The 17055-nt window shown below is 42.0% G+C and overlaps 1 protein-coding gene across 2 annotated transcripts in view; it reads right to left on the minus strand.

The window, feature by feature from the left end:
* The window catches only part of RNF214 (ring finger protein 214), a 120880-nt gene that overhangs the window by 45856 nt on the left and 57969 nt on the right, over positions 1 to 17055 (minus strand). For both annotated transcript variants that reach the window (XM_073602370.1, XM_073602369.1), the window contains 3 exons: positions 10848 to 10987; positions 8361 to 8429; positions 6858 to 6954 (listed from right to left, as the gene is read on the minus strand). In XM_073602370.1, the coding sequence (XP_073458471.1) occupies positions 6858 to 6954; positions 8361 to 8429; positions 10848 to 10987 (306 nt within the window). The remainder of the gene's footprint in view (positions 1 to 6857; positions 6955 to 8360; positions 8430 to 10847; positions 10988 to 17055) is intronic.

Here is a 17055-nt window from a genome sequence, read left to right on the forward strand (position 1 = left end):
TCAGTTCTGTAGGAAATTATTGTTTGTAAATCTGTTGTAATCAATCGCTAAGTGTGGTGAATGAGAGGATAGATTAAAGGCATTGGTAAAAAATTGAAATGTATTATCTATAATAAGTGACCAGGACATGTGTGTCGCGAATGTGTCCTGTTCCTTGAAGTAGAGACCTACATTATTCCTGACTGAGTGACTGAGTTTTGAATATGTCAAGGTACTATAAAAAGAAGAATAAGGTACCAGTTGTGGAGATAATAGTTCATGGTGTTTCCATAGGTAAATCAGAACACAAATATGCCGCCTATGCGGACGATATCTTATTCTACGTACAACAACCTTTGATATCCCTCCCTAACCTCATGCTAGAATTGTCAAACTTTAGTGATGTCTCTAATTTTAAAATCAACATGACAAAATCGGAGATCTTAAATATATCTATATCGGCCAAGATGGTATCCCATTTAAAACAATCCTTTCCCTTTAGCTGGAAGACGCGCAAGTTGAAATACTTAGGTATTTATCTTACCCCGAATCTGAATGACCTTTTCCGCACTAATTACATCCCTCTGTTGAATGAGATTAGGTTAGACATACAAAAATGGTCTCAGTTGGCGCACTCATGGTTGGGGAGAATTGGAGTGGTAAAGATGAATATACTACCCAGGTTGCTGTTTATGTTTCAAATGATTCCGTATGGAGTACCTACAGGTTTCTTTACATTAATAAGCTCACTGATCAATAAGTATGTCTGGAACAGAAGGCGACCCCGGCTTGCTAGGACCCTCCTCATTAGACCTAAGGGAGAAGGGGGCTTAGCTCTGCCAGATCTTAAAAGATATTTTTTGGCGAAAGTGTTGACTAGAATATCCAATTGGAAGTATCAAAAAGACTTTAAGCTCTGGGTGAAGTTGGAAACGGAGCTCAGTGGCGCGGACCTACTCACACAAATTTGGATTCCTAGGCAATACAGAACCTTGTCCTCTACCACATCACCGCTCACACGTTCCACCCTCATGGTATGGGACTCGATATGCAAAAGGAATAAATGGCCGTACAACTCTCCTCTCATGCCATTGACCGGCCACAACTACCTTCCCCCAGGGAATATAGATCCTGAGATCCATGCATGGAATCTTGGGCCTTCAGCTCAATGACATCATGTAACTACCCCAACAGGGATTGTACCGTTATCTACAATTTTACACAACACCACGCTGACGCTAATGGATCATTGGAGACATCACCAACTTGCAGCTTTTGTGCACTCTCTCCCCAAACCTCTGCGGTCACTCTCTGATTTGACACTCAGGGAAGCTGCTTTATCGGAAGACCAACCTGTAGAGAAATCTATCTCCCACTTTTACAGAGTTTTACAGACACTAACCAACACAAGCGACCCCACTTTCTTAAACAACTGGGAAAAGTATCTCCACAAAAAAATATCAACAGCCCAAAGATCCACCATCCTTATTATGGCTCATACCTCCTCTGGAGCTTCTAAAATGGCAGAGGTAACTACAAACTGTTGACGAGGTGGCACTACACTCCGGTGGTGCTTCATAAGTCCTTCCCACAAGCATCACCTTTCTGCTGGAGAGGCTGTGGGGACCGAGCAACACATGCCCACATCTGGTGGTTTTGCCCACTTATACGCCCATATTGGTTGTCTATCCTTTACTGGGCAAAGGAGATTCAAGGTTATGAAATATCTAATGACCCATGGATTGTGTTGTTACATTGTACAGGCGAACCAGTAGGAATGTATAAAAAATCTATAACACCACACTTTCTTAACACTGCAAAAGCTCTCATCCCCCAATATTGGAAGCAGACGACTATCCCTACATTACGCCAGTGGCTACTGAAGGTAGATCACACGTACTATATGGAAGATCTTACCCTCACCCTTAGAAATAAATCAGACTTAGCAAAGAAAATATAGTCCTGCTGGTTCGCCTTCAAGCATACCTCTGCTTATGCGGAATACCTCTGCTTATGCGGAAATTATGTCTCAACCTAGATAATTTTGCTGTTAACTAACTATATGAGATGTTGGTTGGCCCGAGGCGTGCAAACCCCCCCCCCCCCCCCCCCTTCTTGTCTTTTTGCCTTTTACTCTATACTTTTCCTCTTTCTTTTACCTACATTTTATTTTCCTAAGGTTTTTTGCCTATGTAAAGGGCTTTTACAGAGAAGATTCTAGCGTTTATACCCTTTGTTCGGGGTAAAAATTTTGGTTTATGACAAGTTGGTAAGATATGTACGCACTAGACCTTGATATTTGATCCTGACACCCTAAGAAAATGCATATTCATACATGTACTGTTTTATATGCCTGATTATCTGACTGTCCACCTCTTACAAGGTTCATTTGTCATTTAGTTGCAATCTCCTCTGTTTTGTAAAATGTACAATGTCCATTATATATGCTATTCTTTAATAAAAACAAATTAAACAAATATTATATATATATATATATATATATATATATATATATATATATATATATATAAATATATATATAAAAATAAATAAAACAACCAATTCCAACCTTCTGAATGAACATCTCTGAAGAGACAAGCGCCAAAAATTCTCTCGTATGGGAACAGATGGACGATTTTCGTTTAATGCATACCATTTTCGTACAAGAAAAATCAGAAACAAAAGACTGCGCATGATCAGAAACAATAAAAACCTTTGTCGTACGAGAATTTTTGTACAAATTTTCCTTCATTTGTTTACGATTTGCTGTGAAACAACGAGGAAAATCGGACGAACATTCACCCGATTTCTTATAGTGTGTGCCCCACATAAAATTCTATGCATTAAGATAAAAAAAATGATGTGTGTGGCAGCCTCCCCAGCACCCCCCCTAATTACTTATCTGAGTCCCATCTCTCTCCAGCGATGTCCACGAATGCCTAAGCCCCCCGGGACACTCCTCCTGATTGGCTAAGACACAGCAGCGGCACCATTGGCTCCCGTGGCTGTCAATCAAAGTCAGTTAGCCAATCAGGGGAGAGAGGGGGCAGGGCCGGGTCGGGGCTCTGTGTCTGAATGGACACATGGAGCTGTGACTCGACTCCAGTGCCCCAATAGGAAGCTGATGGTTGAGGGGGCACGCGATAGGAGGGAGGGGCCAGGAGCAGCAAAGAGGGACCTGAGAAGAGGAGGATCAGGGCTGCTCTGTGCAAAACCAACTGCACAGAGCAGGTAAGTATAACATGTTTGTTTTTTTTTTCTTTTAAAACAAGACTTTAAAATCACTTTAATGCTCTCCTTGCCTGGCCTGTCAGTGTAGGTGGACGGCAATGACTTGGTAGGTTTGCAGTTGTCACACAGAAAATCATATTATGGAGCCCTTCAAGGTTAGCGCACTTTACCTAATTCCCCTGGTGGGGGAGCCCTCCACTAACCAACATACCAAAAATATTCAAAAAACAAAATTGATATGGGCTCCAACCCCACCCCTGTACTTAAATAATGTGTAGTCACAGACTACTTTATATACACTGGGGACAGAAAGTATTCAGACCCCCTTAAAATTTTCACTCTTTGTTATATTGCAGCCATTTGCTAAAATCATTTAAGTTCATTTTTTTTCCTCATTAATGTACACACAGCACCCCATATTGACAGAAAAACACAGAATTGTTGACATTTTTGCAGAAAAAAAAAAAGAAAAACTGAAATATCACATGGTCCTAAGTATTCAGACCCTTTGCTGTGACACTCATATATTTAACGCAGGTGCTGTCCATTTCTCCTGATCATCCTTGAGATGGTTCTACATTTGAGTCCAGCTGTGTTTGATTATACTGATTGGACTTGATTAGGAAAGCCACACACCTGTCTATGTAAGACCTTACAGCTCACAGTGCATGTCAGAGCAAATGAGAATCATGAGGTCAAAGGAACTGCCTGAAGCACCAGGGACAGGTCCCAGGTTAAACCTTGGGATTAACACTTTACGCTCGTACCCCTGCAGGGGTAGGGCGCTCTGGTGAGTGCAAACACATAAGGGGAATACTGTCACTAATGTCAGCACCTTTTACCCATGCCCCATTGTAACGAGGATTTCTATACATTGGATGGAACACTTATCACCTTTATGGACATTTTACCTTATTTGATATACAATGCACAGTTTTTATTGATTGATTAACTTTATTAATTAATTGAGTGACTGCTTTTTCACTCGCATACTAGTTTATATATCTTCTTGCACACATATCGTTTAGCACCTGCCACTTTATATCCTTAATAGGAAGGATTAGTCTTTGTGGAATGCATACGTAGATGTCACTGCACCATTATTATTTTTTCATATAACAAATTTCCTATTTATAGTGATTATTTTTTCACTTGCATACTGGTTTATACATCTACTTTATAGTGATTGTCTTTTCACTAAACAACGCATATTGGCTTATATCTTTCTGCACATATATTTTTTCAGCACCTGTCACTTTATATCCTTAAATAAGAAGGATTAGTCTGTGTGGGATTTATATGTAGATGTCACTGTACTATTACACACATTCACTATTTTATATATAACAGCGCCATTCCCTAATTTAAAGATTTGCATCTCTCTGTTTACTGCGTGCCCGCGCTTCATAGCGCGGTCTCACGGGATTTCAGTACGTACCAGCTGTTCCTCGGCACACTGATTTTGGAGCCAAGAGCGGACAATGCACCCTCTCTCCCTTGGCGCCAAAATAGGCTATTTAGCAGCTGCTCGCTGGCCTCTAACTCAGGAGCGTTTTTGTTTCCTCCTGGGAATCCATATCAAATTCAACTGCAAATATGTACTTCGTTTTTATTTTTATTGTACTTTTTTGCTTAATTTGTTCTTTGGAACATATATGGGCCACCTGTAGTGCCTACCCTGGGTTTCTCTTATATTTATTTTTTATTTGTATAGGCTCCTTTAGTGTATCCCTACACCTCCACATGGACTATTGAGTAAACATTTTATATGGGCCTTTTTTAGCCCTGTCTTGGTTTGTGGAGCTTTCTTGTGGCATGGACACTCATCCTTGCGGCTTATTGGCAACGTTTGGATTTCGTTTGTTGGGAATAAACCCACAGCCCAGAACTTATATGATAACAGGTATATATACTACGCCATCCATCTGTATTATGATTTTCTTGTATTACATTTTATTTCACTTCATTATATATATATATTTTTTTCTCTTAGCTGACGGTCACTTACTTTTATGACAAGTCTCCTGCACCTACAGCGGAAACATACATTATAAATTTTTGTAACCAATTATTAGAGTTTATGGAAGCCTCTCTGCAAGGCAATGTTGTGGACTTATATAGTATTTGTTTTTCTGTGTAAAGGTCATTGAGCCTCATTTGTTGCTTTACGGTATCATGTGTCTATATGTATTTATGCTTCTGTTTTTATCTTTAGTGAGACCTTTCTCCTTTTCTCTGCACTAATTGAAACCTGAATGTGTCCTGAGGAAGTTTCAGAACGAAACGCGTAGACGCATCGGGGCTCACATCATGTATATTCTTACATAGATGATTTTTATTCTTTGTCAATGTCCTTGTCATTTTTGTATATGTAATTAATAAAGCTTATTATATTGTTACTTTTAATATGATCCCTTTGGTTTGCTGTGCCTTAAAGTTAGACTAGGGGCTCCTCTTTGAACCCCCCTCTTTTTCTTTTGACAATCTAATTTTACTGATGCGGCAATAGGAGTGTTTCCCTTTATGTTTTGCACATGGACAGAAAGTTGTAGAAAAAATAGATTACATTTATTGAAAATATACAAAAAACATATAAAGCACATAACCATGGATGCAGTGAAATATACAGAAAGATTGCAAAGAGAGAATGATACAACTTCCTTAACCCTAAGGGGGGCTATATGTTGGCCAACAGAAGGAGCTGAAGCTCCGAGCGCGTAGCCTGTGATCATTCATTCCCTCCTGTGAACAGCTCCCCCAGATGTGGTCCCCTGACCTATGACGTCTCCTCCGTGCGATTCACGCTGGTCCCGGCTCTTCCTCTGTGGCCACAGGACACGCTGAGGATCTGCAGCAGCAACAGCAACTCGCACCAGGACACATCATCGGACCAGAGGAGATTCCAGGACAGTATACACAGATGAGCCCTAAACTTATCTACCTCTTGTGAGTGTTTCCTGTACATTGTGCCATTAACTATCAATTTTAATACTGCACTTAGGTGACGCTTCCTATGTTCCCTTTATCCCCCTTCCTACACTAAGCTGGCCGCTCAGCTTTCGGCTACATGCAGCTCCTATCTCTCCACAGTTACTCAGCTGTTGATGATATCCTACTCGTCAGTCCTGCCTACTTAAGCCGTCCAGTCCTCCTGCGATCCTGTTCAAGACTTGCTTTGCTGAGATCCCTTCTGGCTCCAGATCCTGCTTGCTGTTAAACTACATTAATCCCTGACTTCTGGCTTGGCTGACTATCCGTTCCGGTTACTGAACTTTGGCTATGTTTTCACTACATTTGTTCTTTTTACTTTTATTATTAAACAAGTGTGATTTAACTGTACTTCTGTCTCGGCCTGATTTCATGGTTTCTGACACCGTGCTCATGAGACCTAGGGGAACCAGTTACCCTCCGCCCGGAGGAAACACTAATACTGACATGGGGCCTGGAGAACCGCCCTTTTATCTGATGAGGATCAATGTGTTTCCTGTCCTGGTAGGAGGAGCCCTAGGTCTCATGGGCTGTCCTGGAAGACGCTTAGAGAAAATAAAGCTTTATAATCACTTTAAAGACAAAATAAAAAACAGGCTTTTATTTTTTTAGCAATTAGCCCTACTGAACTGTGCTGAACTCCGAAATTAATATTTTACCTCAGCATTTTGTGCACGCTCTAGTTCTTTCAACACACCCTGTGTCACCTCATTTTCTTTCTTCCTTAATGACTTCAGTTCAGCATCCCACTCTTCCCTGCCAATTGGAAGATGTTATATATAAACTATGGAATATAATAAAGTTTGTATAATGCCTAAATATAACAATGGCATCTTTTACAGCTATAAATAAGTAGAGGATGCAGTTGTGTGCTTTCTACTAGCCTGTCAGTTGTCAATAACAATCTATAACTTCTGTTAACATATATTATATACATTAATTACAGAGATATACAGTATATGATCAAACATTGTACATATATAATATCTGAATGTTCTGCACTCCAGTAGGGAAGGATAGACGTGTTTACAAGCAGCACACAATGACAGATACTGTTTCAGATGGCCAGATTTTCTGCATTGATAGGGAATTGAAAAACATTAAACATACATACTCACCTTTATGGCTGCAGCATAGCCCGTCCCCACTGACTCTGACATCAGCTCACAACAGGACTTAGCCCCCTTTTAGCTGATTCAATATAAGTGCAGTCCTGTGACCATCAAGAGAGGTATGGCCAAAAAAGCTTCGGCCATACTTCTCTTTTAAATCTTTGAATAGATATCAATTCACAGTGACAGATGTTTTCATCACATACAGAAGCTGGTTACTGGTATATGAGCCTTTTCCATTAGGTGATCCACATGTGCTCTATTAGAGCTGAGTAACACCATAAAGGTTGAGCTTGCGCATTCCCGCATGCCAAGGCCATGAACACACTTGTGTTTGCATGATTTGTGGGCGTGCCAATGAGAACTAATGACACCCATGCACATCTGCAGTCAGCAGTGCATTCCGATGCAATTGGTGTGAATCGACTCTTGGTGTCTGCAAAGCAATAATGTAAAGGGTAAGATGCACTGAGGGGAATTCAGTAAAGCTGCTGTGCCACTTTTCTTGCAGTAATGCCTCTTGTTAATGTATTGCGCAAAATTCATAGAGCATCTGCAACATTTTTGTTTCCAACAGCGACTCGTGCACCAAGTTCAGGTAGTTTTTGAATCTGGCATCAATGTCCAAAATTAAAAAAAAAATAACTACAGATCATATCCTACCAAAGTGGAACTAATTAAGACCAACTCCCTTTAGGCAAAAAGAGAGAAACTAGCGCAGACAAATTTTGTCTCGTGTGCATTCCAAAAGCGTTGCAGCATGCACCAATCTCAAATACAAGTTCTAGACAGGTACATGAATTTGGCATATGCTGCACCGCTTTTAGAACACATGAGAGCCACTTTCACAAAATCTGTCTGCGCCAGTCTTTATGAATTCCAGGGACTGACTAGTGGTAGGGATTTCTATGGATAAAAACATGTTGCCAAACTTTCACTTTTGTTTTTTAAATCCCATTTCCACATTATACACAGAGTAGATCCTTACAGCTTACTTAGAAAGTTTGAAGGCATTAAAAAGATATGCAAAACCTAGCACTGATGTCTCACCTTTCTGCAGCCTGCTCAGAAAGTAGCTCCACAATCTTACTTTCAAGCTCTGCTTGCTCTTGCTTGAGGCTAAAAAAGAAAGAAATTGAATTATTACAATTACCTGGCACATTTCTATTTACTTTTTACATTTTTTATATATATATAATTTTTTTTTTTTTTTTACACACACACACACACACACACACACACACACACACACACACACACACACACACACACACACACACACACACACACACACACACACACACACACACACACTATATTGCCAAGTGTATTGTAGAGCCTGCCTTTACACGTACATGGACTTTAGGGACATCCCAGTCTTAGTCTGTAGGGTTCAATATTGAGTTGGCCCACCCTTTACAGCTATAACAGCTTCAACCCTTCTGGGAAGGCTGTTCACAAAGTTTAGAAGTGTGTCTATGGGAATGTTTGACCATTTTTCCAGAAGCGCATTTGTGAGGTCAGGCACTGATGTTGACGAGTAAGCCCGGCCCGCAGTCTCTGCTCGAATTCATCCCAAAGGTGTTCTATTTGGTTAAGGTCAAGACTTTTTGCGGGCCAGTTAAGTTCCTCCACCCCAAACTCACTCATCTACACTATGATGCCTAAAGTATTGAGCCAACCAACCATCCAAATCATTTGGTGGGGGGAGGATTATGATGTGGGGTTGTTTTTTAAGGGATGGGCTTGGTCCCTTAGTTCCAGTGAAGGGAGCTCCTCAGGCATTAGCATACCAAGACATTTTGGACAATTTGAAGCTTCCAACTTTGTGGGAACAGTTTGGGGATGGCTCCTTCCTGTTCCAACATGATTGCGCACCAGTGCACAAAGCAAGGTCCAAAAAGACATGGATGAGCGAGTTTGGGGTCCTTGAGGACAGCCTTCCCAGAAGGGTTGAAGCTGGAATAGCTACAAAGGGTGGGTCAACTCAATTTTGAACCCTACAGACTAAGGATGCCATTAAAGTTCATGTGTGTGTAAAGGCATGCGTCCCAACCCATGCAATCCATACATACAAAGAAACCAAAACAAATAAGTTCAGAAATTAAGTCATGTGTAATAAAATGGAATGACACAGGGAAAAAGTACTGTATACTGTAACTGAAATTAATTTCATATTTCGTACAAAATCCTTTGTTGGTAATAACAGCTTCAAGACGCTTCCTGTATGGAGAAACGTAGTCACATGCATTGCTCAGGTGTGATTTTGGTCCATTCTTCCACACAATCTTCAAATCTTGAAGGGTCCATGGGCCTCTTGTATGTACTCTGATTTTTAGTTCTTTCCATAGGTTTTCTATTGGATTCAAGTAAGGTGATTGGCTAGGCCATTCTAGCAGCTTTCTTTTTTTTCTTTGAAACCAATTGAGAGGTTCCTTAGCTTTGTGTTTGTGATCATTGTCTTGCCGAAATGTCCACCCATGTTTCATTTTCATCATCCTGGTAGATGGCAGCAGATTTTTATCAAGATTGTCTTGGTACATTTTTCCATTCATCCTTCCTTCAATGACATGAAGTTTTCCACTACCGTATGCTGAAAAACAGGCCCACACCACGATGTCCCCACCTCCAAACTTCACTGTTGGTATGGTGTTTTTGGAGTGATGTGTAGTGCCATTTGACCTCTAAACATGGGTGCGTTATGACATCCAAAGAGTTAAATTTTGGTCTCATTTGCCCAGACTATATACTCCCAGTATTTCACAGGCTTGTCTAAATGTTGTGCAGCAAATTTAAACAAGCTTCAACATGCTTTTTTTCAGCAATGGAGTCTTGCATTGTGAGCATGCATACATACAGGCATTTGAGTGCATTATTTATTGTTTTCTTTGAAACAGTTGTACCTGCTAATTCCAGGTCTTTCTAAAGCCCTCCACAATTGGTCCTTGGCTCTTGGACAACTCTTCTGATAATTCTTTTTACTCCTCTGTTAGAAATCTTGCAAAGAGCACCTGGTCGAGGCTGGCTTATGGTGAAATGATGTTCTTTCCACTTGCAGATTATGGCCCCAACAGTGTTCACCGGAACATTAAGAAGTTTAGAAATCCTTCTGTAACCAATGACATCAGTATGTTTTGCAACAATAAGGTTGCAAAGGTCTTGAGAGAGCTCTTTGCTTTTACCCATCATAAGATGTTTTTGTGTGACACCTTGGTAATGAGACACCTTTTATAGGCCATCAGTTGAGACTGAACCAGCTGATATTAATTTGCACTTACATGGGGCAGGATTGCTTTCTAAGTACTGATACATTTCAGCTGGTGTCTTGGCTTTCAGTTACTTTTTGCACCTCCCTTTCTTCATGTGTTCAATACTTTTTCCCTATGTCATTCCATTTTATTACACATAACTTAATTTCTGAACTTATTTGTTCAGAAATTGTTTGGTTCAAACACACACACAGTATATAAAATATCACATCATAAAAGGCATGAAAGCTATATTACCAGCAGATGAAGATAAATTCTGATTATATACCTCTCACTCTTGCTTTGCAGTTTGGAAAGTTCAGTGCTTAGATCTTGTTCTTTCTGAGATGACTCTTTCCCCTCTTTCTCCACCCTTTTCCTGAACTCTTCCCTCTTAATTGTCAGATCGTGAATAGATTTGATATATTCCTGTAGCAGAATAAGGATATCATGAAATAAACATATACATCTAATATACATGGGCACAGCTAATAATGTGCCCCAAAATCATATTTTTGTAAGTAACATGTAGGTGAAGAAAAATGTAAACTTTTACAAGGCACATATAATCCTAAATGATCATTAGCCTTATTACCTTATTTAGTACAGTGCCTTGAAAAAGTATTCATACCTCTTAAAATTTTTCAAATTTTGTCATGTTACAATCAAAAACGTATTTTTTTTCTTTTTTTGTAACAATCACAGGTGCTTTATTGTTGTAAAAACGGGAAAGACAAAGCATACAGATTGACTTAGAACAAAACAATACAAAATACTTGGATTTCATACAGGAAGCAGGGAAAGAACACAACTGTAGTTTGTCAGTGCAATTAATACATACTAGACAGTAATCGCAAACAGCAGCAGGTTTAATAGGAGGAAGAAGACTCATAGATAGTACTTAACCCCCCTCCCCCCCATCCCTCCAAAAACTTCTAGGTATTGGTCCATGGGGCCCACACTTTGTCATATTTCCATTGACAACCCCTGTTTATATAAGTTAATCTGTACACAGGCAGGGCAGGACAGTGTCTATCAAGGCTCCCCAGGAGGAAAGAGAAGGGGGGGGGAGATCCATTTCAGGAGAATCTCCTTTTTAGCATAAAACAGGAGATAGGATACTAATAGTTTTCAATTATGGGAACGCTGCGCATCATTGTGAACCCCCAATAGCGCCAATTTGGGTGTAACTGGGACAACTGCAGCTGAAGATTTATTTCGCTGAAGACCTCTGACCAAAACATTAATATAATCGGGCATTCCCAGAACATATGAAGAACGTCCCCACCTGTGTCCTGCACTTGGAGCATAAGGGATCCCAGTCTGAGAAAATATGATGTTGTTTCTGGGGAGTGTAGTAGATTCTGTGCAGGAATTTTAACTGAACAAGCTTATGCCTAGAGGAGATTACCAAAATAACAAAAAAGTGTAGCGCTAGAGAAGGTCCCAAAAATACAGTCTATGGCTTGGCAATTCAATGATCATAAATTGGCAAAGACCATCATTATAAGTAAAAAGTCCTCTGGAGCAAATCTACATATGAGGAATGATCATCCGTCACACACGGTCCATACACCACCCAATAGAAGTGAAGAGGCTTACCAGAATTGGTGGACCCAACAAGGCATACGCCAGGTGGAGTCAGTCAAGCTTAGGTGGTGCTGGGTTGGAGTGGGCCCAGACGGGCAGAGTTGGTGGAATGGCTACCACATAGCTGTGTTCTTCAAGCGTGATCGGGTCAGAAGATGTGAAAATCCAGCGCCCATGGAACGTATCTCTCGGATCCGCGTATGAACCAGCAATATTGATTTCCTGGAAAGATCTCCTTCATCCGCCCCATGGGGCGGGAATGGGAATGGGGCGGATGAAGGAGATCTTTCCAGGAAATCAATATTGCTGGTTCATACGCGGATCCGAGAGATACGTTCCATGGGCGCTGGATTTTCACATCTTCTGACCCGATCACGCTTGAAGAACACAGCTATGTGGTAGCCATTCCACCAACTCTGCCCGTCTGGGCCCACTCCAACCCAGCACCACCTAAGCTTGACTGACTCCACCTGGCGTATGCCTTGTTGGGTCCACCAATTCTGGTAAGCCTCTTCACTTCTATTGGGTGGTGTATGGACCGTGTGTGACGGATGATCATTCCTCATATGTAGATTTGCTCCAGAGGACTTTTTACTTATAATGATGGTCTTTGCCAATTTATGATCATTGAATTGCCAAGCCATAGACTGTATTTTTGGGACCTTCTCTAGCGCTACACTTTTTTGTTATTTTGACTACATTTACACTTGCTGGTTGTGTTAGCTGCTGTGTCCTTCTCCCTTTGTGTGGGAGCGCAGAATTATTGTGTTTTTATTCTTTATTAGAGGAGATTACCAACCTAGGAACCTGTTTTAGACAGTCATCCCAGTCCTCTCTGTCCGTGATGGTATGTCACTCTGCCACACCCTCCACAGCCCATCCATCTGTCAGAAACCATGAAATCAGACCGAGACAGAAGTACAGTTAAATCACACTTGTTTAATAATAAAAGTAAAAAGAACAAACGTAGTCAAAACATAGCCAGAGTTCAGTAACCGGAAAGGATAGTCAGCGAAGCCAGAAGTCAGGGATCAATGTAGTGGAACAGCAAGCAAGATCTGGAGCCAGAAGGGATGTCAGCAAAGCCAGTCTTAAAACAGGAACGCAGGAGATGTTTCTTGATGTTGACCAAGGCGAAGGCAAAAACCCTCTGGACTGGACGGCCTAAGTAGGCAGGACTGACGAGCAGGATATGAACAACAGCTGAGTAACTGTGAAGAGAGATGGGAGCTGGCAATTAGCAGACAGCTGAGCGGCCAGCTCAGAGAAGGAAGGGCTGAGCCCAGCCCTGACAGTACCCCCTCCTCAACGACCCCTCCCCCACCAGGCTTGAGGGGAAAACGCATATGGAAATCACGGAGGAGGACAGGGACATGTATGTCCGAGGATGAGACCCAAGAGCGTTCCTCCGGACCGTACCCCTTCCAATGCACCAGGTACTGTATGCGCCCACGGAACCTACGAAGGTCAACAATGGACTGTACTTCATACTCCTCATGGTTCTCAACCTGTACAGGTTGAGGACGTGGCACCGAGGTGGTAAAGGCGGTTGCAGACCAAAGGTTTTAATAAGGAGATATGAAATACATTTGAAATAAGTATATTAGAAGGAGGTCTAATGCGTAAGCCACCGGGTTAATCCTGCAAAGAATACAGAAAGGCACAATAAACCGAGGTGCGAACTTCATTGAGGGAACATGAAGTAGGAGGTTGCGAGATGACAGCCAGACTCTGTCCCCAACCTGGTAGGAAGGTGCAGGCAGGCGTCTGCGGTCAGCATGGAGTCTGTACCTATCATTAGCATGACGCAAAGCCTCCTGGACTTGTGCCCAAGTGGAACGAAGACCACAGAGATGCTCCTCTAAGGCAGGAATACTCTGCGGAACAAACGAGTCAGGCAACATGGAAGGATGGAAACCATAATTCGCCATAAATCGGAAAGCAGATTTCAAGGCACTGTTGTGAGCAAACTCTGCCCACGGTAACAGGTCTGACCAGTTGTTTTGATGGTCAGAAATATAGCAATGTAGGAATTACTCAAAGGACTGATTGGCTCGTTCTGCGGCCCCATTAGACTGGAGGTGATACGCAGAGGAGAAAGCAAGCTGAATTCCCAACTGTGCACAAAAGGCTCGCCAGAACCGGGACGCAAACTGACTACCCCTGCACGAGACAATCACCTTGGGTAGCCCATGTAAGCAAAAGATCTCCCAAGCGAAAATGGAAGCCAGTTCCATAGAAGTGGGCACCTTCTTACGTGGAATACTATGACACATCTTTGAGAACCGGTTAACCACCATAAGGATAACTGTGTTGCCCTGGGAGTTGGGTAACTCTACAATGAAATCCATAGACAGGTGGGTCCAGGGCCTCTCTCCATTGAGTATGGGTTGTAGGAGGCCCACTGGAAGGTGTTGTGGAGTCTTACTCTGAGCACACATGGAACAGGCAGCTACGAAGGCAGTAGCACGTTGACTAGGCCACCAGAATTGTTGGGAAATGGTCCAAACGAGTTGATTCCTCCCAGGGTGGCCAGCAGCCTTGAGAGAATGGCAAGTCTGGAGCACGGGAGTACGGAGACTCTCTGGGACAAAGCAGCGGTCACTAGGTTTCTCAGGAGGAGCATGGACCTAAGCAGCAAGAATTTTGTCACCCAAAAGAGAAGTGAGACTGGTGCAAACCGTAGCCAGAATACGATCAGGAGGAATCACCGGAACCGACTCCAACATGGAAGTGGAAGAAAATTGTTGTGACAAGGCACCAGCCCTTACATTCTTAGTACCGGGTAAGAATGAGACAATGTAACTGAAACCAAACAAGAAAAGAGCCCATCGCGCCCTTCTGGGAGAGAGGCATTTAGCCTCAGACAAGAATGAGAACCGGTACAGTGGTACCTTCGAGGAGATAGTAAAGGGATGGTGAACCCGCGCAGTGGACATAAAGACTTAATTGGTAAAGTTTGGAACTGCTGCCTCCCAACAAGCAGTCACCCTAAAATGGGGACAGCTGAGATATATTAGAAATGATAGAAGGGTTTGGCGCTGTTCCTATTTAGTTTCCTACCTCCATATAGGTTACTAGATTAAAATAAATTCTTAGGTGCACCGTGCATATATCAAATATTAAATACAAATTAACAATATGGATTCCCAAGTATACCGTGCATGTGTCAATTAAATATTCTGCTACAATATTGTGCAATCATAGGTGATACATAGACATAACTTAAATGCTTACATATGTAATATTGCTAGGGAGGGAAGAAAGGAGGGGGGGGGGGGGAAGGAAAAGGGGGGGGGGGAAGGGAAAAGGGAGTGAGATAGGGAGGTGGGGAGGGGGTGTAGGAAGTCTGTTCCTAAGGAAAATTACAATAACAAGATAAAGTGCAAATGTGCTGGTGCAATCCAAAAGGCAACAGTGACAAGATAAAGTGCAAACGTGCTTCAAAATTCTTTAGTGAGTCTCTTGTGCTGTGGTGATAATCCTTCACTTATAATATCTCTTTGCTCTGAAAGTGCAGCCACTCACCAGATCACTTCACCCCTGCGGGGGTAGTAGGCAGTTACAGTTTTATCGCCACTGTACAGCGATCGCTGGCGGGCTCAGGATCGTGGTATATCATATATAAAGAGAGAGGGAGTGCCCATAGCGTAAAATTGCTTTAAAAAAGTTTTATTACACAAAATGAAAGGGTACTCACACTTTTACAGTAAAAATCAAGCGAAATGGTAAAAACGTCAAACCCGTCATAAATATCCTTCAGCGCTGGTACAGGAGGTGATGTTTGGGAAGCACAGATTAGGCCACGCCCTACGCGTTTCGTCGTTAGGACGTCTACGGGAGCTCCCGTAGACGTCCTAACAACGAAACGCGTAGGGCGTGGCCTAATCTGTGCTTCCCAAACATCACCTCCTGTACCAGCGCTGAAGGATATTTATGACGGGTTTGACGTTTTTACCATTTCGCTTGATTTTTACTGTAAAAGTGTGAGTACCCTTTCATTTTGTGTAATAAAACTTTTTTAAAGCAATTTTACGCTATGGGCACTCCCTCTCTCTTTATATATGATATACCACGATCCTGAGCCCGCCAGCGATCGCTGTACAGTGGCGATAAAACTGTAACTGCCTACTACCCCCGCAGGGGTGAAGTGATCTGGTGAGTGGCTGCACTTTCAGAGCAAAGAGATATTATAAGTGAAGGATTATCACCACAGCACAAGAATATGGCACAAGAGACTCACTAAAGAATTTTGAAGCACGTTTGCACTTTATCTTGTCACTGTTGCCTTTTGGATTGCACCAGCACATTTGCACTTTATCTTGTTATTGTAATTTTCCTTAGGAACAGACTTCCTACACCCCCTCCCCACCTCCCTATCTCACTCCCTTTTCCCTCCCCCCCCCCCTTTTCCTTCCCCCCCCCCTCCTTTCTTCCCTCCCTAGCAATATTACATATGTAAGCATTTAAGTTATGTCTATGTATCACCTATGATTGCACAATATTGTAGCAGAATATTTAATTGACACATGCACGGTATACTTGGGAATCCATATTGTTAATTTGTATTTAATATTTGATATATGCACGGTGCACCTAAGAATTTATTTTAATCTAGTAACCTATATGGAGGTAGGAAACTAAATAGGAACAGCGCCAAACCCTTCTATCATTTCTAATATACCTTCGAGGAGATGTCTCCATTCTTTCAGGGCTAAAATGATCACCAACAGCTCTCTGTCACCAATCTCGTAATTGCACTCCACAGGTGACAATTTCTTGGAAAAGTAGCCACAAGTATGCATAGTGTTTTCAGAGGTAGGACGTTGAGACAGAAGGGCGCCAACACCAGTTTCAGAAGCATCAACCTCAAGGATAAAAGGTAACGTAAGATCAGGATGTGCCAA

Source organism: Aquarana catesbeiana, linkage group LG10 (assembly GCF_042186555.1).
Source record: "Aquarana catesbeiana isolate 2022-GZ linkage group LG10, ASM4218655v1, whole genome shotgun sequence".
Lineage (NCBI taxonomy): Eukaryota > Metazoa > Chordata > Amphibia > Anura > Ranidae > Aquarana > Aquarana catesbeiana.